This window comes from Mauremys reevesii, linkage group 24 (genome assembly GCF_016161935.1).
Source record: "Mauremys reevesii isolate NIE-2019 linkage group 24, ASM1616193v1, whole genome shotgun sequence".
Classification (NCBI taxonomy): Eukaryota; Metazoa; Chordata; order Testudines; family Geoemydidae; genus Mauremys; species Mauremys reevesii.
Genome location: NC_052646.1, coordinates 2,801,906 through 2,825,897, shown reverse-complemented (window position 1 = coordinate 2,825,897; position 23,992 = coordinate 2,801,906). Strand labels below are relative to the sequence as shown.

Here is a 23,992-nt window from a genome sequence, read left to right as displayed (position 1 = left end):
TCATAGACAGATAGACACAGGGAGGGAGAGTGGATATGTAGCTAAAAGGATATGTATTGTGATAGATCGATATAGATGGGTGTGTATGGGGATAGATACACAGATATGTATGAGGACAGACAGACAGACAGATTAGATGGAGGAGTATGGGGCTAGATAGATAGAGGGGGTGTCTGGGGATGGATAGATAGATAGATAGATAGACAGATAGATAGATAGATGGATGGGGTGTGTGGGGATAGATAGATAGATAGATAGATGGATGGATGGGGTGTGTGGGGATAGATAGATAGATAGATAGATAGATAGATAGATAGATAGATAGATAGAGGGGGTGTGTGGGGATAGATAGATAGATAGATAGATAGATGGGGTGTCTGGGGATAGATAGATAGATAGATAGATGGATGGGGTGTCTGGGGATAGATAGATAGACAGATAGATAGATGGGGTGTCTGGGGATAGATAGATAGATAGATAGATGGATGGGGTGTGTGGGGATAGATAGATAGATAGATAGATAGATGGGGTGTGTGGGGATAGATAGATAGATGATGGGTATGTATGGGAATAGATAGATAGATAGATGGATGGGGTGTGTGGGGATAGATAGATAGATAGATAGATAGATAGATAGATGGATGGGGTGTGTGGGGATAGATAGATAGATAGATAGATAGATAGATAGATAGATAGATAGATAGATGGGGTGTCTGGGGATAGATGGATGGATAGATGGATGGATGGGGTGTGTGGGGATAGATAGATAGATAGATAGATAGATAGATAGATAGATAGATGGGGTGTCTGGGGATAGATGGATGGATGGATGGGGTGTGTGTGGATAGGTAGATAGATAGGTAGATAGATCGATAGATAGATAGATAGAGGGGGTGTGTGGGGATAGATAGATAGATAGATAGATAGATGGATGGGGTGTCTGGGGATAGATAGATAGATAGATAGATAGATAGATAGATAGATAGATGGATGGGGTGTCTGGGGATAGATAGATAGATAGATAGAGGGGGTGTGTGGGGATAGATAGATAGATAGATAGATAGATAGATAGATAGATAGATGGATGGGGTGTCTGGGGATAGATAGATAGATAGATAGATAGATGGGGTGTCTGGGGATAGATAGATAGACAGACAGATAGATGATGGGTGTGTATGAAGATGGAGAGATGTGTATGGGGATACATGATAAATAGATGTTCTGACCCTGTAGACCCTTAGCCACAGGAATGATCCCATTGAAGCCAATAGGTGGATTTATGCGGGCTCAGACCCATAAAGTTCATGCTTGTTTACTTATCTGCGCCAGCTCTTTTTCGATTGGCCGCAGGGCCTGTGTTTTGTTTACAGTTCGCTCATGCGGCGATCGGATTGGCCAAACACCGTTTATCTTTGGTTCTAATGTCTACCAATCAGATTCTCTTTCTCCGGCAATAAGCAGGGCTTGGCTTTGCCATTGGAAAGGGGGGACGGATTTGCTGAGCTGGGCAACGCCTGCCCCCCAGGGCTGGGGCCAGGACTCCCAGAAGGGGACTAGAGAGAGATCCTGCTCCTGCTCTGTGCAACAGATTCGCTGGGGGGTGGAATCCCGCACTGTCTGCGGATGCCTTCACTTGGGACTACAGCGCCTGCTTCTCTGCGCCTGATTTACGCCAGGGAGCATGAGAAGACACGCAGCCCCATAGGTCAACGGCCTGGGGGGGTTGCTCACCCAGTTCCCATTCATTTAGCCCCATGGCCGTCATTTGCACCAGTGCAAACTGGGTGCACAGATCCCTCTAAGGTGCAGCTGCCCCAGTGCAAACCCATCGCAGATCATAGTTTACAGCAGGGAGGCACCGGATAACCGGCACTGGTGAAAACTGTGCTCTGTTGGGGTAAATTGTGTCCCACTAAGGGGTTAAAACCAGTGACTGGAATCCCAGTGGAGGCAAGGCCTGACGCCTGCTTCGCATGGAGGTTAACGACAACACAAGGTGCATGGCAAAGGCGAGTCGAGGCCTGAAGCCCTAAGAAAGGTGTGAATTAACTACTCCCATTCATTGCAACAGGATGTTCACTCTGGAGGCTAATGATGGCAAGGTAGAGGTCAGCCTTACTTATTCACTGTGCACTGATCATTACAGCAGGCAAAGCCAGCCATCTGAGATTGTCGGTGTAGTTTGGGATTGTATCTGGAGCTTAAGTAGAAAGTCACCACATTTCCCCCAGTCTGACCCCTCTTACTAGGAGACATGAAACAGCCTTAGGGACCAGAGCCTGCTGCCATCAAACACACACTGGGCTTGACTGCCTGTTGTCCACCTTGTCCAGTCACTTATACCGGTGCAAAGCAGGTGCAAAACACTCCTGAGTCAGGACGGGCACCATTCACACACACTTTGCACCACTATAAACAAGAGCAGGACAATGGAGATTGGCGCCTATTAACTGCAACAGGAGCAAACTCTGACCTTTGGGATGCTGAACTGGGAACTGGTCGGGAGACCGAGATCCAGTCTTGGTGGCAGTTCTCACCCAGTGGGGCACTGAAATTCCCCCCAGGGACAGACTCAGAGCCAGTTTTCCCTAGCGCTTATTGGAAAAGGGATGGGGTCATGACAGAGGACAAGGTTTATACCTTCTGGAGTGGATCTGAGCAAGGAAACGCCCTCTTTCCCATCCATCTATGGGCACCTTCCACCTTTCATTAGGTTCTGGACCCTGCAGGAAAGCTGCTGCTTTCTCAGCTTCGTAGGGCCAGGGCTGGGGGCTGCCCCAGGTCTTCCATTTTTGCAGCATGTTTGGTATTTCTTTTCAGGGCAGGAAAAGCCGGGAGCCCTGCGGCTGTGCAAGGAATGCCGGAGCTCACAGGGGGTCAAGCTCCCTTCCTTGTCTGCCTAGATCTGGGGGTTGCCGGGGGCGTCAGGCTCAGATGGCCCCTCGAGACAGGGCCTTTTGGGAGCCCCGTGTATGGTGCTAGCAGGGAGAGATGCAGCCGACAGACAAAAGGCCTGAAATGTTCCTGCTGTTGGCACTTCAGCAATCCAGGCCATGGCTCAGGTAGAAGACAGAGCAGAGAGACACATGGGCTAGATCCCAGGACTGCTGGCGCGGCTGCGGCTCGGAGGTCCAGCTTGGGGTTCCGGTAAGAGATGGAGCAGACAGACGGATGGAGGGGTGGACAGACGTGGGCTCGGAGGCTCCAGATGTCCCGCATGTGGTTCAGGTAGCAGCTAGACAGACAGATGGATGTAGGCTTGGTGGCTCAGATGCCCAGTAGGAGATGTAGCAGAAACACAGACAGACGGACATAGGCTCGGTGGCTCAGACTCCAGGAAGTAGTCAGGTAGGATATATGGTAAACGCATGGACAGACAGACAGAGATGGGCTTGGTGGCTCAGACGTCCAGCACGTGGTTCAGGTAGGAAATGTAGCAGACAGACGGACAGACGGACAGGGGCTCGGAGGCACAGACGTCCAGCACGTGGTTCAGGTAGGAGATGCAGCAGACAGATGGGCTGACGTGGGCTCGGTGGCTCAGACGTCCAGCACGTGGTTCAGGTAGGAGATGTAGCAGACAGACGGACAGATGGACGTGGGCTCAGTGGCTCAGACGTCCAGCACGTGGTTCAGGTAGGAGATGTAGCAGACAGACAGACAGACGGACGTGGGCTCGGTGGCTCAGACGTCCAGCACGTGGTTCAGGTAGGAGATGTAGCAGACGGACAGACAGACGGACGTGGGCTCGGTGGCTCAGACGTCCAGCACGTGGTTCAGGTAGGAGATGTAGCAGACAGACGGACAGACGGACGTGGGCTCGGTGGCTCAGACGTCCAGCACGTGGTTCAGGTAGGAGATGTAGCAGACAGACGGACAGACGGACGTGGGCTCGGTGGCTCAGACGTCCAGCACGTGGTTCAGGTAGGAGATGTAGCAGATGGCCAACCTGAGGATCTCGATCTTGGAGAGCTTCTTGTCAGGGGGCAGGGTGGGCAGCAGTTTTCGCAGCTCGGCGAAGGCCATGTTGAAAGCCTCGACGCGGATGCGCTCCCGCGTGGCGTGGGCTGTCCGGTACTTAGCCGTGGCACGCCGCCGACGCCGACGCTCCTCTCGGCTCAAGTGCTGCAGGTCCTTTTTCAGAGCCTCACCCGGCTCAGCTAGCCGGGACTGGGCACACAAGCCGATGCTGCCGGCCTCCTCCACTCCGGCCCCACGGCCACCGCCCCCACCACAGTCGCTAAAAACTGACTCTGTCTCTGAGTGAGACGGGGGCATGTCGATTTCCGTCTGGTCTGAATTGAGCATCATCTTTTCAAAGGATGGATGGATAGATAGATAGATAGATAGATAGATAGATAGATAGATAGATAGATAGAGGGTGTGTAAGGGGATGGATGGATAGATAGATAGATAGATAGAGGGTGTGTAAGGGGATGGATAGATAGATAGATAGATAGATAGATAGATAGATAGATAGATAGATAGATAGAGGGTGTGTAAGGGAATGGATAAATAGATAGATAGATAGAGGGTGTGTAAGGGGATGGATAGATAGATAGATAGATAGATAGAATTAATTCCAAAATAAAATTGCTCTGCTTCTAATATTTTGTTCTCTGGTTCACATCATCATCATTAAAAAAAAAAAAATCCTTCCAAGGAAAATTCCTTTCTCCAGGGAATTAGTCACACATTCAACAATCTTCCAAATAAATAATTTAAATAAATTTCCAATAAATATATAAATTAAATAAATAAATCTCTCCTCTCTGTGCACATGTAGATTGCAGGGTCGGCCTTCGGCACGCTGTGCGGCGTGGTTTGCCTTCTTCAGATGTCAGTCTCTGCAATTGCCTCCAAAGTGCTCTAGAAAACAGAAACAAAGGAGTTCTCACTAACTTTCTGCTCCCACTTAACAAACAGAAAGAAAGAAAGAAAGAAAGAAAGAAAGAAAAAGTTTATTTCATCTGTCCCTTTAGGACAAGCAAACAGTTCCAGTTACAAGCCAGCAAAGCCCCCGGCCCCGTGCAGAGAACGGACGCAGCTCGACCCATGCCTGGCTGCCAGCAATGTGGGCAGCGGGCAGGGCCTTAGGGGTTGCAGCAGCCCGTGGCTGCAGGGAAAGGCCCAGAGGGGGGAGCCTGTGGGGAGGCTGGGGGACTAGATGGAAGTCATTTCTCCTGGCTCTCTGGAGAGATGACAGGTGGTGGATTGGAGCGAGGGGGGAAAAGACAGACTGCGGGGGTGGGGGGGCTTATTGTATATTAAATGAGCCCGTATGTCATGGATTCTGGCACCCCAGACATATGGAACCCAACACAGCTGCTTGGCTTGACGTCTCCAAATGGAAGTTGGCTCCCTGCTCCCCCCGGGACTCCGCATGCAGGCCAGGAACACTGGCTCTCCGCCTGCCCTCCCTCCGCTGCCTTCACAGCCCCGCTCTGCAGAGCCCAGCTCGCACACAGATGCTTCCAAAGCAGGGACTGTGGGTCTGGGGAAAGGACAGGCCGGGCCTGAGCCATCCCTCCCAACCAGGCTGGGACAGGACTGGGCAAGGGGCAGAGCCAGAGAGGAAAGGGAAACCAAGTTTGGAGTGAGTGGAATGAAGAGGGGTTAGAAAAAAAGATCTCAGCACTAGAGAGAGCTGTTACTGCTAGCGGAGACTGTAAACTGGGTAGCTAGACAGCTAGCTAGCTACAAGGGCTGGTTGGGGCTAGATAGATAGATCGGTAGATAGATAGATAGATAGATGTGTATAAAATATTATTCTTGTATAACATCTTTTGCACATGGCGAGATGCTGTTGAATTCTAACAAGCCATATGATTATAAGAAACAAGCAGAATGGCTGAATAAACAGAATGGATAAACAGAGGCAATGAAATGAAAGAAATATTCGGAGTCGGACTTTAAAAGACTGACGTGTACAGACACAGTCTCATGACTGTGTAGAAATGCACCCAGAGAAGGACGTGCAAACTCAGAGAGGGAAACTCACAGGCACATAGACTGAAATTTGTACACACAAAAATACACTCCAAAATTCACACACAGAGAAATTAACACACATAAAACCCACACACACATACACAGTAATTCACCCACATGCTCACATACACACAGAGTCACGCACATGAAAAACAGACACAGTATGCGAACAATACACACACAAATTCATACACACAAAACCACACACATATACACACACAGTAATTGACTCACACACGTGCACACACAGAGAAATAAATACACACAGCCAAACTCACACAAATGTACACACAGACGCACACAGAGACACGACCACTCACATTGCAATATGGGGAAACACCTGTCAAAAACATCCCCTAGAAATCTTGTACCAAATAAAATAAAAATCCAGAAAGCAAATTATTTCGCTCATATGGCACATTTTAATTAAAAACAAATTAAAAGTTTATTCTAGCGAAGGTCGAGGGTTCGGGGAGCAAAGATGGTGCCGTTTTCGGGTGGAACTGCTTTTCGGGCACTGCTTGTAGCTGGATCCAATGCCACCTTCTCCCTCAAAGATCTGAGCTTTGCACCCTGAAGTGGTGTCTGTGATGGGGGAGAAATTGGGGGGCCTTGGTCTGGGGGGAAGGGGAAATAGGGAGAACACAGAACCCCTGCAATGGTGGGGGATTGGGGAGAGTTGCTGGGACTCCCTAGAATAGAGGGGGACGGGAGGAGGACACCCAGAGAGCTTGTGGGGTTGGGTGGGAGGGAACCAGTGAGCCCCGGGGCTGTGCAATGAGCTACAAAGTGTGCGACCCATTAGTAACTCACCCTCCTTGTGGCAAGGTCCTGAGACACCAGTTCAGGTGTCGATCAAGAAGGCCCCGATCCAGCCGAGTGTTTAGGCATGTGTTTAAATTCTCTAAGTGCGTCCGTCCCCTGCCACCAGTGTGCGCTGTGTCTGTCTAATGGAACGTTTTCTCTTCCATTTCCCTCATCTCTCTCTCTCTCCGCTGCTCTCTCATTCCTGTTTTCTCAAGGATGTTCCCACCGAACTAGGATCCCCGATCTCCCACTTCTAAGCCTGAGAGGGGAGACCAGGCCCCCTCCCTCCCCGCTTGGCCTTGGGAGCAGCGTGCTGGGAGAGTGAACAATAGTGAGGGAAGGTCTGCCTGCAGCGGGGGCAGCCGGGAGCTGCTTTTCTTTCCCGAGTGCTTGGGCACACATGGAGCGAGACACGGTCCCTGCCCCAAAGAGTTCACAATCCTGGCTCCCAATTACTGTCCACGGAGAGCTGCTTCATGCTGCAGCATCACCAAGCCGTGGCAGCAGGTAGGGCTTACATCCCTGGACAGCGGTACCGTGCTGGCTCTTCACTCTTCTGCCTCAGCCAGGTTCCCTGCAGCCAGGTCTCTGCAGCCCTTGAGAGGGGCTGCCTGGCTTTGGTGGACTCACGCTAGATTTGCACCCATAACTCATGTCTGTCAAACCTACGGCTCTTTCTAATCATGCCCCACACTCCCCGGGACCGTGGACTTTGATGCCCGCCCCCGGGACTGCCCCACCGCTCGCTTAGGCCAGTTTGTCACCAGCATCACTGTGCTGAAGACAACGGGCGGGATTCTCTGTTGCCCTGTGCCTCGCACCATGTGCAAAGCCCAGCGCTCACTCAGTGCTGGTGCGAGTGACTGTGCAAGGTGAGGATGAAGTGACACCGGTGTCAAACTGGAGTGAGGCTGCAATCAAGCCTGGCTCTCTTGCTCCTACACTGGGGTGGATGGGTGAGGTCACAAATATGGACAAGAAGGTTCATTTGCTCTGGGGCAAGTGGGGCTTTTGCCCGCTCCCCAGACTTTCCATAGGTCTAGATGCTCCGCTGTCCCCCCCGCCCCCCGACTTTGCAGGATATAATATAACCACATACAACGTTCCATACGCTGACACAACTCCCTCCCCTTCCACAATTTTATTTTTGTGACGATGTCCCTGACGCAGGCACAATCGCTCTAAACACCCAGCCCCAACCCCCTGGGAGGTGATTAATGAAAAAGGAGTGGCCAATAGAATCTGGGGTGGGGGCAGGGTACGCCACCTCCCTGTCCCCACCCCAGAACAATCGCCAGTGACATTTGCAAGAGAACTGGCTGTGTCCTCACTTGCCAGCCGTTTGCATGGAACACGCTGGATGGCCGGGCCAGGTTCTGAGCGGGTGTAAATTGCCCTAGCGCAATCCAAGTCAGTGGAATTATGCCCAATTACACCAGCCAAAGGTCTGGCCCTTTGTTATTACAGGGCGATAACTAGCAAGACAGGCCTCTGGGTGTGAACGCCAGGCAGGGACGATGATTTATACCCGTGGGGCTCAACGCAGGAGCCTTAATCAAGTCCTGACTCACGGGACTCCCAGGCTCGCTCGCATGAGTACAGGTTGCAGAATTGGGTCTAAGCAGCTTCCTTTCCCAGCTGCCTGCTTGTCTGAGCTACTCCATCCTGCAAGTCCCTGATGACTGTCCCTCTTGGGAGATTTTCACTTCTCCCCCCTGCAATAAATGCAAACTGAGTGTTCCGTCAATTTGGCTGTGGCAGAAGCCTGGGTTGAGAGCCCCTCGCACTGCGAAGCTGGGCAGGATCCAGCAGTCACATTCAACGGCCACTAAAATCTAAAACAAAATTCTGAGCCAAAGGCCCTTTTTCCCCTTTCCAAAATCTCCCTCTGTGGCCGTTTCCCTGCCTCCAAGTGCGGTGTCACCAAATGCAGCACGTGACTGCTGGTGAGAGGCACCACGACCCTGGACAGCCAAAGCCGCGTATCTGGACTCAGGGCACTCCTCCACCCCCAGCCCAGGCGTATGGGGTGTTTGGATCTGAGGTTTCTTTTTCAGAGCCATCACAACACCCCAAAAAACCCTCTCAACTTGACTTCTCCAAAGTTAAGTGAGTGTGCATATCCCAAAAGTTATATCAAAAGGCTAACAGAGGGTGGGTGGGTGAAATTCTCTGTCTTGAATATTGATCTACTTCTAAATGTATATGGGTCTATCTATCGCCATACACCACATCTATCTATCTAGCTACATACACCACATCTAATCTAATCTATCTGTCTATCTATCCCCATACACCACATCTATCTATCTATCTATCTATCAATCACCGTAGTATGTCACCACATGGTACCGCAGCAATGGGTCTGATTGCAATCTATCAGTGCATCTATAATGCCCACCTCACCCCGTCCCAAGCAATTGCCTTACCCCTAACCGGACGACATCCTCAATTTCTGAAGTTCCTCTGGCTTTACTCTGCTTGCAGGACGAAGCCCGAATAATCCCAGCCCTGAGGATCCGGTTGGCTCGTTCGTTCATTGATGGGGAAGAAAGTTTCCCCCTGTGCGCTCAGACTCCTGCACTGATGGACGGGTCTGGGGAGGGGAGCGATCCTGTCATTGGGACCCAGACATGCGGAGGGGCAAACGGGCTGCTACACATTTATATGGACACACCTTGAAGCATGCGGCCCATACACTATATATACACGCACCCAAGCTAGCATGCTGCCTCCCACCCCAGGCTTCCTATTGGCCACTCCAGTGCTCCCCCTCATAAATATTAAAAGCAGCAGAGGGGATCCCATTGGCTGGGAGGGAAGTTAAAGCCCCCCTGGGAGGGGAGGGAAGGGGAGGTGGGGTTGGATGTGGTCCTGTAGGGGGGAAGGAGGTAGTGGGGTGGGAGGGAGAAGGAGACATCTGTTCACCATGCATATTTCATAAAAGAGAAATAGAGAGACTGGGGAGTGGGGGGAGGAGAAACAAACAGAGACCTCTCCTCTGCGTGGGGGTGGGACAGAGGGGACAGTGCTTGGAACAGAAACTGAATGGATAATGCTGTGTTCACAGAGACTGGCCACCCTGCAGAACCTGGGCTGAGGATTCACTCTGACCGCTGGTGCAAAGCACAGAGCAGGCCTTTGTGTGCATGTGTGTTTGTGCACATCCTTGTGTGTGTGTGCCTGAGTTTGTGTGTGCGCGCATGAGTTTGTACATGGTTGTGGTTTTTGTGCGTGGGTGTGCATGCTTGTGTGTGCGTGTGTGTGTGAGAGAGGCAGGCAAGCACAGGATGTTGCTGTGCCTCACACACAACTCAAGGGACCCAGGAAGGCTCCCATTAGCATCAGTGGAACCTTCCCTTCTACGGATTGATTTGAAAGTGCCTGTATAGATTTTAAAAGTTTGATGGGATAAGAAAGCAAGGCAGCCAGCCGGCCCTAACATCCAAATATCCATATGACGTGTCCACAAGCACTTTAACAACAAGCTAGAATATTTTTGGTGGTTAGATTAAGCTGGGTCCTCCCTGCCAGGCGGCCCATCCCCTCCTCTTTCAAATCCCTCCCTTAAAATCTCATTTTAAATCCTTCCTACTTTGCTCCCAATACCAATAATCTCTCCACAAACTCCCTTCCCTGGACTATCTACCTAGCTAGTCCCATATCATCCATCTAATCTAATATCTATTAATCTAATATCTATCTATCTATCCCCATACACACACATCATCTAATCTAATCTATCCCCATACACCTCCTCTATCTATCTATCTATCTACTCCCGGTTTGCTGACTGGGAACATCCCTCCTTTCCCCATCCCATTTCTTATTTCCCCTTCTCCCCGATTAGTGTCTGGGGTTTCCTTTCCCTTATCCCGTCCCCCTTTCCAGTCCCCACTCAGTGCACCCAGGAGCTGGTTTCTCCTTGCCGCAGCGGCAGGAGGTGCCCAGGTGATGGGCACACACACCTGGGCAAGCTCCAGCCTGGGGCCCCGTCTTAGCAGATGGTCTCGGAGTTTGCAGGGAGAGGAGGGGAGGGCGGGGGAGGGATCAGGTGGCGGCGAGGCGCTTGCATCACCATTGCTATGGCACTGATTAAAAAACAATATCTGCCTAATGAGCTCGTGGCAATAGCAGCATCCACCCTGAAATTAACCCACACATAGATACATGTGTGCACATCTCACACAACCCCCCCCATGCCCAGCGCTCTCTCTCACACACACATGCACTTACACAAACGCATCATCCCCCTGTAACCATCACACACACACACACACATCACACACATACACATCACAGACACACACAAACACCACAGATGCTCAACACCACCACACACTACACCCACAACACACCCAGTGCTTAAGCTGGGCCAGGGTTTGCCAGAGCTGAGCCCCTGCACCTCTAGGCTTGGCAGTTCAGAGCCCCGGCACCGCTGGGTTTGCTGCATCTGTTATGAATGTAAAAAAATTGCCTGAGCCCGGCACCTCTTTCATTACAAATTAAGCCCTGCCATCACCCCCGCAGGTCCATCACACCCACCCACACTCTCTGCCTGCTGCCGCCCGCAATCCCCTCTCCCCATGGGGTGACTGATGGGCCACATACATATTTATTTATTTCTCTCGCTGCACAATCCCTGCCCCTCCTGTTTGTGTCTCTCTTCCACTCCCAGGGGCCAGCGCCTCTCCCCCTGCCAGGATGCCAGCCGGGCCCTACCTATCTCTGCAGCTGATGGTGGGATGGTCTCTGGGCATCTTGCCCGGGCCCTGGGAGGAGAGGACGCAGGCAGCTAGCCCGGGATCTCATGCCTGCTCTGTTCTCGGCTTCCTGATAGCCCCAGCTCAGTGCCTGGGTCTCTCTGCTTTGTGTTCTCTTTGGTGACTGCTTCCTCCAGGCCTTAGACAAACGTCCTGTGTAGCCGAGACCCAGTGCCCGCCGAAATCTCACCCCCCAGAGCAAGGTCCCTGGGCTACCTAGCCACACTGCACTGCGCTGTCAGCCCTGCAGCCCTTTGCTTCTCTCCGAACTTCCACCCAGGGCTGGAAATCCCAGGGGAGGGTGTCAGATAATGGGGGTGGGGGGAGTGTCAGCTGATAATTATTTAATGACAGTGGCTGCTGAGATCTATAACTGTTAAAAGACAAATTATCAACATCACATCTCAAAAGATACAAAGGCAGCCGCCTCAGAGGAGACCCAGTGTTTTTCTTACTTTACCTCACTGTAAATCTCGACCATTATCGAGGGAAATATTTTCCCGTCGGTTCGGGCACGCAGCGAAATCGACGTTCACTGACGTTCTCCGATCAAAATCGGAGCCTTCCACGCCTGCTCATACACCACTCTGCCCCAGGGCAGGGCCAGATCTCCGCTCCCGGGGGCTGCCGGCTCATTCAGTGCCATGGTCCTGGTACCAGGGAGCTGGGTGAGTTTGGTGCTGGGGTTTGTCTCAGGGCAGCGGGCCCCTGTGAGTAGAACTGGGCCCATCCCATCTGGAGCAGAACCGGTGAATCCAATGCAGCCAGTTAAAGGGCTGCTAGTGGCCAGGGAGGGGGAACTGATTGGGACAGGCTGTTCCTGGGGGGTGTGGGGTGGGAAGCCCCAGTGGTGGGATCTCCTGGAGCAAGCGGCCAGGTGCCCAGGAGCATAGCCCAGAGAGCTGGTCAGAACTGGGAAGCGGCCAGAAGCCCTTCAGAGGTCTGGAGCTGAAAGCAAAAAGTTAGGACTGGGTTGAAAAACTGTGCTGCTGTTTGTTGACTTGCTTCTTTAAGAAAATAAAGCTCCTTGTATTTTGGAGCTGGACGGGGTTTAAGCCGTGGTCCGGGATGCCAGAGAGCTGTGTTCAGTCCTTAGCTCTGCCCCAGACTGACTCCCTGTGTGATGCTGAGCAAGCCACGTCCTCCTCCTGTGCCTCAGTTTCCCCATCGGAAGAACGGGGATAAGAACCCTTCCTATGTTTGCCTTGCCTATAGATTGTAAGCGCTTCAGACCGTTTCTCCAGCTGTGCCGCGCCTGGCGCAATGGGGGTAGGGCCGGTAAGCGCTACTATAATACAATGAGCAATCGTTTTCCAAGCTTAAGATACCCTCCTTGGTTCAAGAGGAACTCGGCTTAGAGTGTCAGGGCTGAGTGCTACAAACCCACCAGCCTGCGAGGCAGGGGCTTCCCCAGGGTCAGGCCCTAGCTGTGACGGGGGAATGAGACGGGGTCGCTAAGGGGGCACAGGGAAGGTGCCTGAAGGAGAAGGCTGGGGCTTGTTTCTAGGATGGGTAAGGACTGGAGTCAGCTCCAAGGGAGGCCGTGGGGTCCCCGGCACCGGAGGTTTTTAAGAACAGGCAGGACAGACTCTGGCCTCGGGCCTGCCTTAGGGGGATGACCTGCCTGACATTGCTGGGACAGTGCCCAGCTCACGAGGAACGGTTTAGGCTGCCCCATGCGCGGGTGCTCACGCCGGCTTCAAAACGAAGAACAACCGGGAAGGGAAAGAGAAGGCCCCCAACCCTCTATCGACACTCAGATGAGGCTGGGCGTGGGCCCCGGGCAGCTGAAGATCTACTGGGCCCCCTGCTCCTAACACTGACTTTGCTTCACTGGCAACGTTTCCAAGAGGGTGAAACCCTCCGGGACACTCGGAGATCTGCCCACCTCGACTGGCGGACGTGGGGGCCGGGGATCAGCTGCAAAGAAGGAGCTGCTGAGGTCGACTCTGGGACCACAAGCTGAGCGTGCTACCCTGGCCACCCCTGGGGCTGTGTGTGGGAGGGGGGCACAGGGAGGCAGGAAAGAGACTAGAGGAGGCAGCATTTGGCAGGAGATGAGGCGACATATTGTACAAACCCACTGGGGACCCAAACTGGCTCGTGCTTGTCAGGGAGAGCAGACGGCTTTAACCCTTCAGGTGCTGGAGTGGATGCAAGCCTGACTTTCGGAGCTTTTTACGCTGAGCCGCTGGAAACCTAAATCATTGCCTAGAGGCCTCAACAGAGATCAGGGCCCCCATTGGGCCGGGCGCCGCACAGAGACAGAGTAAGAGACAGTCCCTGCCACAAAGGGCTCACACACTATACAAGCAAGAAAGACAGACAGACGGTGGGGGATAGGCAGGATTATTATCCCCGTTTTACACAAGGGGAAACTGAGGCACAGAGCGATGCAGACACTTGCCCAAGGTTCCCCAGTGGCACAGCTCCCAAGTCCTGCTCTGGTGCTTTAAACGCTATCCCACCCTCCCTCTCTGGGGGCCTTTGCTTTTGTTTGCAGGTGTTTATGTGCCGGCCCATGTAGGGGTGAGGACCCCTTGTCTTGTAGCACCATGGGCACTGGATGACAAGGGGGCGATGGTACCTGGTTAGCCCAGAGAGGACCGCACGGCAGGAATGCAGTGCTTGGCTCTCACGTTTCCTTACGCCAGGCGAGGCCTCTCCTGCCTGGTGACTCTGACACACACCCCTTCTCAGGTGCCTTCCAGGCACCGGTGCATTGTGGTTTTCCTGGAGCACCTATCCCATAGTGCTTAGTGCAACTGGGACGGCTGCTATGGCTGGTGCAAGGGGCTGTACAGACCTTGCTAGCAATGCTGCGGTGACCTGCCTGCGCCTTGGACACGAGGGCTGCTAGGCCCAACCTTAGCTCCTAGGGGGAGAGAGAATCAGGCCCTGAAGCACACAACCACCCAAGCTACAGGCAACGGAAAAGCAACAGGCCTGCCTGTGAATTCACAGCCTTGGGGCTGGATTCACATCCATGACGCTGCTCTGAGATCCATGCAGTTACAGCAGGGGTGGGTTTGCTCTGCCCCTTCCCAGCTCCTCTCCCCCATCACCTTCTTCATCCTACCAGCCTGGTGTCGAATTGATGCTTTCTCCTTCTCCCTTTCACCTCAAAGCTAGTCTGCGGGGCGTGACTGGGTGGTAAAAGCCCAAGGGCCTAGGGTGAGAACCTCTTTCTCTTTGCCTGGCCCTAGATCCTGCAGAGCTGCGTGTGTGTTAACCTCGGTGCGTGCTTACGAGAGTCTGTGTGTGTGTGTGTGTGTCTCCAGGTGTGTCAGTCTCTGTGTGTTTGCAGATGCATGTGTTTGTGCACTGGTGGTTTTGGGAGTTGTGCAATTGCATGCGTGTGTGTGTACGTACATGTATGACACTAATATTTGTGGGGAGCAGTGTGTAGGGGTGTGTGCGTGCACACAGGTTTAGGGTGTGTATGTGCGCAGGTTCGGGGGTGTTTACCCGCGTGTGTGCCCAGCTCCTGACAGAAGGTCTCTGCTCTGCACGGCTCTCTCCATGCCCTGGGCACGCTCGGCTGGCTGGTGACAGAAGGTCTCGGCTCCTGTCACCCCTCTCCCCTCCTCGCCTTTGTCTCCCTGGCTTTTATGGAGTGCAGGTTTTGTGAGCGGCCGGTGACAGACGGCCCCGGTACTTGATAACCAGACAATCTGTCACTGCCGCCGCTGACAGCTTTCCCAAGAAGAAGTCTCCTTTCATCCGCCCCGGCTCCCCTTGTCCCCACTTGTCCCCTTCCCCATGTGCTCCCTGGCTTTGTTCCCCCCCCCGCTTCAAAAAGCCAAATAGCGACAGAAGCTCCTGATCATAATATCGCTCTAATCGAGTCTGTCATAATCGGATCCAATCTAATTACGTTCAGATCCCTCTCTTCTCCTGACTCTCGCTAGTGCCCGTCCATCTGTCCCTCTCTCCCATTCCAGTCTTTGTGTCCATGCATCTGTTATCTGCAGGCCTTTCTCCCTCCCCACCGTGTCCTCGCGCCCCAGCCCCCGGCGCAGCGTGGCTGCCCCGGCCCCTTCCTCCAGCGGGTCCCTCTCCAATCCATCTCTCTTAGAGGCCTCTCCATCAATCCATTTAGCAGCAGCTCCCTGCTTCGCTGTGCCCATCTGCTTCTCACTTTCTGCCGGCTCTGGATGTGGCACTGCTGTTTTGTTTGCAAGTCTATCTTGATTAGCCCCAGCAACCTTGCTGTTTAAAGCTGCGCTGGCAGGGATGGGGAGAGATCACCTGCATGGCACAGAGCCCTGTGCCATGAGCAGCATCCTTCCTCGGGGCTGCACAGCCTACGTCCCTCTGCTGCCCTGCACCTCACCTCCTCATTAACACCGGTGCGCAGTGGGCGTGAAATGCCACCGCTGGGATCGGGCAGTGTCTTGTACCCACTTTGTGCAGGTGTGAATGACGGCACGAGGCCGGGCTCAGTGGAAAATCGGGCTGCAGGGGGTACGCCCCTGGAGGTGGGGTGGGAGGGATCCAATTTGAAATGTCCAGAAGTATCAATGTCTCCCTTCTTCCTCAACCCAGATGGGGAAAATACTCCATTGTTTTAGAGCCCTGATACTATGTTTAGATAGATAGAAGGGTGAGCATCGGAATAGACAGAAAGGAGGGTCTGGGGATAAACAGACAGAAAGGGTTGTAGGGCGATAGATAAAAGGGGGTGTATGAGGACAGATAGCTGTGTATGGGGACAGAGAGAGTGCAAAGTGACACGCACCATCATGAGCTGGATTTTGTTGCATTTTCCACCCACTTTGCATAGCTGTGGCCGATGACACAAGGTGTGGGGGCGCTGGAAAACTGGGCCCTTCGTTTTCAGACACTCCAAGGTTCGGGGGGAAGGGAGGGGGAGAGGCAGGTCAGAGCTAGGGTTTGGTTTGGATGTTGGGACAATTTGTGGGGTTCTGACACCTTCCTGTGAAGCAGCTGGTGCTGGCCACTGTCAGAGACAGGCTGCTGGGCTAGACGGAGCAGAGACCTGATCCAGTCTGGCAGTGCCTAGGTTCCTATCTGTAATGTTCAGAGCCGGATTTCAAACACATGGTGGGAGTTAGATGCAGGCTGGGTGCCAGCCAATGTACTTTGAATCCTGCGATATTCACCCTTTAGCTCCACTGCGTCACCTCGCTCCGTTCAATCGCACTAGCTACTTGACGGAGAGCACAGAGGATCAGAGCATGGGAGTAGGGCCCAGATTTCTAAAGATATTTAGGTAACGCTGTGCTCAGCGTCGCAACGCCTAACTAATTTAGGAGCCTACATTTCATTTTCAAAAGGGATTTAGGCACTTCGTAGTTCAAATCCTATTGGCAGCTGATGGGATTAGACTCCTAAATGGCTAGATCAGTTTTGAAAATGAGCTCAGCTAGATGTTGTGACACTGAGCACAGCGACGGAAATACCTTTAAAATGTGGCCTGAGTGTGCCAGGAATGAATGGGGTCTAGTGGTTAGAACAGGGGACCTAGGAGTCAGGACTCCTGGGTTCTGTGTCCAGCTCTCCCAGGGACTCATTGCAGGATTTGGACTGGCCAGTTAGTCTCTCTGTGCCTCAGTTTCCCTCAGGTGTAAAAAGGGGATGATACCACTTACCTACCTCTCTCAGTATCTGAGCATCACAGGGGGGCTGGGGCAGGGCAGGTGGCTGTGAAATGCAGTCGGTCCGTCTGTGAAGCGCTTTGAGCGCCTCACTCGAAAGGCACACGGGATGTGCAAACTTCTGATCAATACAGTTAAAGTAAAGAGCAAACCGGGTCAGGTTTGTATTTTTTTCCAGCTGTTTCTTTTCTCTTGATTTCTGCGCATCTCCCTGTCCCAGGTTTATTTCCTGTATCTGAGCAGGTCTCTACCCGTCACTAACACTTATTTTCCAGAGCATGGCTGCACATACACAATAGGGGACAATCCCTGCCCCACAGACCTTACCATCTACAGAGACACAGGCAGGATGATTATCCCCTTGTACAGAGAGGGAATCAAGACTTAGGGAGACTAAAGGCCCAGATTCTCAAAGGTATTTAGGTGTTTAAGTGACTTGCCAGGGTCACACAGGAAGTCAGTAGCAGAGCTCAGAGTTGAACCCCAATCCCCAGGCCAGTGCTTTAGCCACCAGACCAGCCTTCCTCATCAGAAGGAAGCCTAGGGATGTGTGACAGTCCCAAGTCCATCTGTGGGGGATCAAACGCAGGCTACCTGCCAAATGGCAGACACTGGATTCCAGCATTAGAACTACGGGGCAGCAGTGTCCCTGCAGATCCATACGACAGGGAGGAAGCTTGGGCGCAATCCATGCTGTTGGCAGGGTGCATGTGGGACACTGAGCAGGAGAAATGGGAACACCTGGGAGGGGAACATTGCCAAATCCTGCCATGAGGCAATGGTCTAACATGCACCAGGCTCCAGCCCTGGCTTGACTAACACCCTGGTAGCTGGTAAAATGTGTCACCCATTTCTCATGCTAGCAAATTTCCCAGTCCTCTGTCAAGGGGGTGTGAGAATCATTAGTGGGACGGCCAGCCAGTGAAGTCATTTCATGCCTGTGAAGTGCTTGTAAATGCCTGATGTTCTTGTCATCACTTGCTAAGCTCATGGCCTGGGCTGGGGGAATCAAATAAGTTGCACTGACTCAAGTACACACAGGCAGCATGGGCTGTGTTCGGCCCTGCTGCTAGGGTACAATCGCGCCATAACAAAGCCATGGTGCTGAACAGCTGCAGCGTTCCACCCCAGAGGAGGCTGCGTTAACCAGGGAAGATGCTCTGAACAAAGCTGGGGACTTGGAAAGATTGCTGCTGTTTTTACAAAAATCCGAGGGGACAGATCCTCAGCTGGTTTCAATGAAGCTTACACCAACTGTGTGTCCCTCCCAAAGGTGGGAAAAGACCTAGAGGCCTTCAGAGATGGCAGTGGGTTAGTTCTTGTCTGGTCCAGGAAGGATGGGTTGGCGGTTAGAGCGCCTGCCTGGGAGCTGGGTTTAATTCCTTGCTCTCCCACAGACTTCCTGGGGGACTCTGGGCAAATCACACACACTCACCTCCTGAAAGGTGGGTAACTAGTTTCTGCGCCTCAGTTTCCCCACCTGTAAAGCAGGGCTGGTAGCAGTGCCCTGCCTTGCTGGGATGCTAACCCCATTAAAGCTTGGGGTGCTATGGGTAACAGGGGACAGAGCCGTTCCTTAGAGAGATGCAGGCAACAGCCTTGCACTGATACATCCTCGAGCCTTTCTCCTAACATCTGAGTAGCATTAAACCCCTGCCCCAGTCCCTGGCATTGCTCATCTCATTGCAAATCCAGCTCCAAATTCCACAGCTCGGCCTCGTCTTCATTTTAGCTGGTTTTAAAATTTAATAAGCTAATGACTTAGAGGCACCAATTTTGATTCCCCCCCCACCCCCCCAAATCTGCCTAAAGTGCTTCCTTATCCGAGCAGCCAAAACAGGCCTGGCTTTGTTCTGGGCATTCGTTAACTTCCCCGCCTCTTCATATTCCCGGAGCCACAAGTTCCAGGGCTGGGAGGCCCGGGCGGCTGGGAAGATGCACATTTCCTATTTGATTCCTCTCTCCTCTTGTCTCTCTCCTCCCCCGCCCCCTACACTCCGCCTCCGGGCACCAAGGCAGCTGCAAACCCTCCTCTCCGGGCTCAGCCTCCAGGGATGTAGCTGAGGTCAGAGGTCGAGACAGTCAGTGGCATCTTTTTGTGCGGAAGCCCCTCGCAGAGTCAGAAGGGAAAAGGAAATGAACACGTACGGGGGGGGGGGAGGGGGGGGGAGCCGGGCAGAACCAGGGGTTCCTCCTGGGGCGTCGCACACGGCTAGAGGCCGACAATGCTCCACGGTTGGGCCTGCAAACGCCAGCTGTCCCCTGAGCTGTCTTTCTCCCGGCCCCCCAGCCCAATGCTCACAAACCGGGCTGCCTGCCTGGCTTTGGTGGGGGGAGGAGTGGCCTCTGGAGCGCCACCCCCCCTTTGCAGCGGGGGTCGCCCAAGCAGAGGGCACCCTCGGAGGAGGGAGGGCAGGCAGGGGAGGGAGGTGAGGTGGGGCTCTGAGAGGTCCTAGGGCAGCCTTTGGGCAGGGTGGCGATGCAACCTGAACTCCCTCTGGCTCCTGTGGCGGAGGCGTGAGGAGAAGGCAGGGGCAGACGGGCACACTAGGAGTGGGGGGAACTTGCCCCGGGGCAGCAGGATGAGGCGTGAGCAAGCAGCTAAAGCACAGAGGGTGGGGATTGGGGACTCAGGACGCCTGGGTTCTACCCCCAGCATGGCCAGTGGTGAACTTGCCAAGGGAGGGAGATGGTGCTTTATAGCCGGTGAGAGGGATGTACGGTACCTGGAGGGGGCAGCCACTGAATTACTGCCCTCTCTGGGCACGAGGAGAGCTCGGTCCACAGTCTACGCTACGCTTGTCCCAGAGGGGATAGCGGTTCTCAAACCTTTGTACTGGTGACCCCTTTCCCACAGCAAGCCTCTGAGTGCGACCCCCATCATAAATCAAAAACACTTTTAAATGTATTTAACACCATTATACATGCAGGAGGCAAAGTGGGATTTGGGCGGGGGGAGGCTGATGCTCATGACCCTCCATGTAATAACCTTGCGACCCCGAGGGGTTCTGACCCCCAGTTTGAGAACCCCTGTCATTTGGGGTATCATCAAACAACCACAACCCATACTCAATGGGGAGCCCCATCCTGAAATCAGCCCCTCTTCTGGCCTTCAAGCCCCCCAACCTCACCAAGCTCATCATCAGAAGCAAACTCCCCACAGACCAGGACACACCAACCCAACGCAGCCCCAGCCCCAGCCCCTGCTAGAACAGATGCAAAACCTGCAGGCATATCTCCCCTGCTGCAATGATCCACACACCTTCCAAGATCCACGGTCCGACACATGCCTATCAGAACAGGTGGGGTACCTCAGCCAGTGCACTAAATGCCCCGATAGCCATATGGGGCTGACATCAGACAGACAATCACCCTGCTCTCCAATGAACTCACACAGGAAAATGATACAAGACAAACACACGCTTCACAAATGATCACTCTGAGTCTGACCTCTCAGTCCTCATCCTCGGAGGAAACCTGGACAAGCCAGGGAGCTTAAATTCATAACTCTGGTAGACACTAAAAATCATGGACTGAACAGACACACTGGATTTATGGCTTATTACAACAATCTGTAACCCACTAACCCCGCTTCTTGTCCAATGATTGCAGAGGTGGTAACCGGCCACACTACGCTGACAGTCCCTTACCATGTGTGCCAACTATTTATGCTAAACACCTTGCATTCAGCAGTGACGCTGGGAGTACCTTTGCCAGCCCTGTAGAAGAGTCATGCGTGGCTCAAAAGCTTGTCTGTCTCCCCACCACAAGTTGGTCCAATAAAAGATATGACTTCCCCCACGTCCTCTCTCTAGTATCCTGGGACTGACTCGTCTACACCTACCCTGTCGGGTCAGCCCTGAGACCCACCCACTCATCATAGGGCGGGGGTAATGGACACATGGGGGGCACGCATGGAAGGAACAATCGAGCTACTAGTAAAGGGCAGGGAGGGGAACGCACCTCGCACCCGACCCCTTCAACCAAGTTCTCAGCAGAGGCAATGCAGCTTGAACGGCCCTCCCTTTCCTCCGGGGCAGGGCAGAGGCTGGGAGCCTGCCCTCCCCCAGCCCTGCCTATCCCCTCTCCCAGGCCCTCAGGCCAGCATCTAAAGCACTGGGCATGAAGCAGCAGGGCCGCCCCAGAAGAGGCACATTGCTCAGCAAACAGCAGCCCTGTGCAGACACAACCTCCCACCCCTGGGAGCAGCTGCCCAAAGCCCTCAGGCGCCAGTAGCCTGTTTATTTTAAACAGCATCTCAGCAACACTTGCCGTAAGTTGCATCATTTCTATTGCCCCCGGCAAAGGGCAGTAAGGGTGGTTCGAAATCAAATCCAGAGCCTGGCATTCCTCTGCTCCCTTCGTTTTGCCACCTTTGCACATCATATAGGCATATTTGCACTGGAGCGTGATGTGAAATTCCAAAGGTTTTACAAAACCCACTTTGAAAGCTGTATGTTTTAAAATGATCAACAGAAATACTTTTGCATGCAGCGGAAAGTTAGCCTGTGTCACCTAGTGACAACACCAAGAGCTTAGGTAGACTTCAAAAGAGGATTGGACCTTAGTACTGATTGATTGCAAGAACACGCAGAGTTAAAGCAGACTTTGTTTTGCTAAGAGTTGTGGGAAGGAGAGAAACCCTCAAGCTTCTGGGCATGAACCAACTTCTAACTAATGGGCAGTAATGGGATCAGGACAGATCATTGCCTGGGAACAGGTTATCTCATCACTGCGGGGTTCTGGCACCTTCTTCTGAAGCAGCTGGCACTGGCCACTATCAGAAACAGGGTCCTGGACTAAGTGGACCCACTGGTCTGAACCAGTCTGGCACTTCCTCTGCTCCTGTTTTTGAGAGCAAGCATCAGCCAGTGGTTAGGGTGAAAGCTTGGGGTTCAGGAGACCTCACTTCAATTCCCTCTCTGCCACAGACTCTGTGCGACCTTGGGCAAGTCACTTGATCTCTCTGTGCCTCAATTTCCCCAGCTGTACAATGGGGATAAAAGCCCTGCCCTGCCTCCCAGGAGGTTGTGAGCATAAATACATTAAAGATTGTGAAATGCACAGACACTCCAGTGATGGGATCTGTGTAAGTACTAGATTGGGAGATGTTCTTAGGGACAGCTGAGCATTCCTGGCCCAAACCCCCATGCAGACAACATAGTCAAAGCTCCACTTTGTGCCTCACTCAGCTACACAGTCACAGCTGGGGAACTAAACTGTGACCAGACAGAACACTCAGCCGCTTCAGATGAGGCAAGGCATTGCCACGGAGCCCACTGCAGAGAAGTTATTTACTTTCCATGTGCTTTGCATAATTTCCCTTGCCACCTTTCCTAATTATCAAAGCAAACTGGCTTGGAACAAGGGAATTCTCCAGCACGCCTCATCTTCCTGCAGAGATGGCAAGGCTGAATCCGTGGTGCCAGCTAATGTGAACGCAGCCAGCTGTAGCATAAGATCAAGCAGAAATAGAAGCTGGACCAGGTCCTGAAAAGATCAACACAAAACAGGGGCAGGGAACAGTAGGAAGTGGTGTGGCCCCACAGTTAAAGCAAAGGCCTGGTATTCAGGACTCCTGGGTTCCAGGGCCAGCTCTGCCACTGGTGCACCTGGGCAAGTCTTTTCACTGCTCTGTGCCTCAGTTTACCCAAACTGGAAATTTGGCGGTGTGCTGCACCCACCTGATGCACTTGGATTGTAAACTCTCTGAGGGAGGGACTGCCTTTGTGTTGTGCACATACACCCACAACATCCGGCACATCAAGGACCGTGCTACCACACTACACATATTAAACAATCCATAGTCATTCATATTTCTAGCTACTCATATGGCCCTCATTATTGTAAACTCCAATAATCTCATTCATTAATGGACTTTATCCTGCCAACATCTTTCCCCGGGGTCAGACCCAGTCAGTAGCAGAACCATCTGAACCATCCTTTGCACCCCTGATGCTTATCTCCTTTGTAAAGAGCTTTGAAGTCTACTGCTGATAAGTAGGTATTATCATCTAGGCACTGGGACATCAGTAAATGAAAGACTCTGTAGAAGTGCATGAGAAACAGAAGTGCTGACTCGTTTTTCTTTGGGATTTCTGCATTATTTTCTCCAGCATGAGGCACAAGAAGATTTTTACCTCTTACTACAAATGAATCACCTCTAACGTCAATGCTTTTACGTTTACTGCAAAGGCTAAGAGGAAATCAAAGTCAATGGCAAAAAAAAATCAAATTATTTTCTACATCCATGTACAGAATAAGCATGGCGGTCAGGTACCGGGAAGGCATTTATTCACCACTGCTTATTAGCATTAGGAACGCTCTAATTAATGTGTATAATCGCCGGAATGATGGAGAAAGTGTATCAGGGGAGTTATAAACTTTTCCATCCCTGCAGCTGAGGACTGCTGCAGCTAAAGCAGGATGGGCAGTGGAAGCTGGCGACAGAAGCCAGAGCCCCAACCAAGCTGCAGGCCTGACAACAGAGCAGCTACTGTGATTGATAAAAGCAGCTAGCACATCAGCCAGGGGAACGAAGGGGGACTGAGCTGGGCAGTTTCAAAGTGAGGACTCGGCCTCCTCTGGAGACATCTGAAATCTAAATGAATGCAGGAAGGGGATGGCTTGGGAATAGGAGAATGAGCTTTTCCATTGCTAGGTCACGGCTATGAATCCACACTGAGCACATAACAGCTGAAAGCCATTGGGTAGCTGCATGATAGCAGTTCCGTCTGTTCCCAGTAAGATGAGTCTTTGTATCCCAAAATCCACAACTGGCATGGAGCCCTGGGTTTGCATGTCAGGGGT

General features: G+C 52.6%; 1 protein-coding gene across 1 annotated transcript; it reads right to left on the bottom strand.

Annotated features, from left to right (window-relative positions):
- Positions 1-3,614: 3,614 nt before the first annotated feature.
- NHLH1 (nescient helix-loop-helix 1) lies at positions 3,615-4,311 on the bottom strand. The gene has a single exon (XM_039513320.1). It carries the CDS (start codon positions 4,309-4,311, stop codon positions 3,901-3,903), a length of 411 nt encoding a protein of 136 aa, XP_039369254.1. The 3' UTR covers positions 3,615-3,900.
- Between the last annotated feature and the right edge of the window lie 19,681 nt (positions 4,312-23,992).

Excerpts from the sequence above, each read along its gene's own strand:
- NHLH1 (XM_039513320.1), bottom strand. The coding sequence starts at position 4,311 with ATGATGCTCAATTCAGACCAGACGGAAATCGACATGCCCCCGTCTCAC.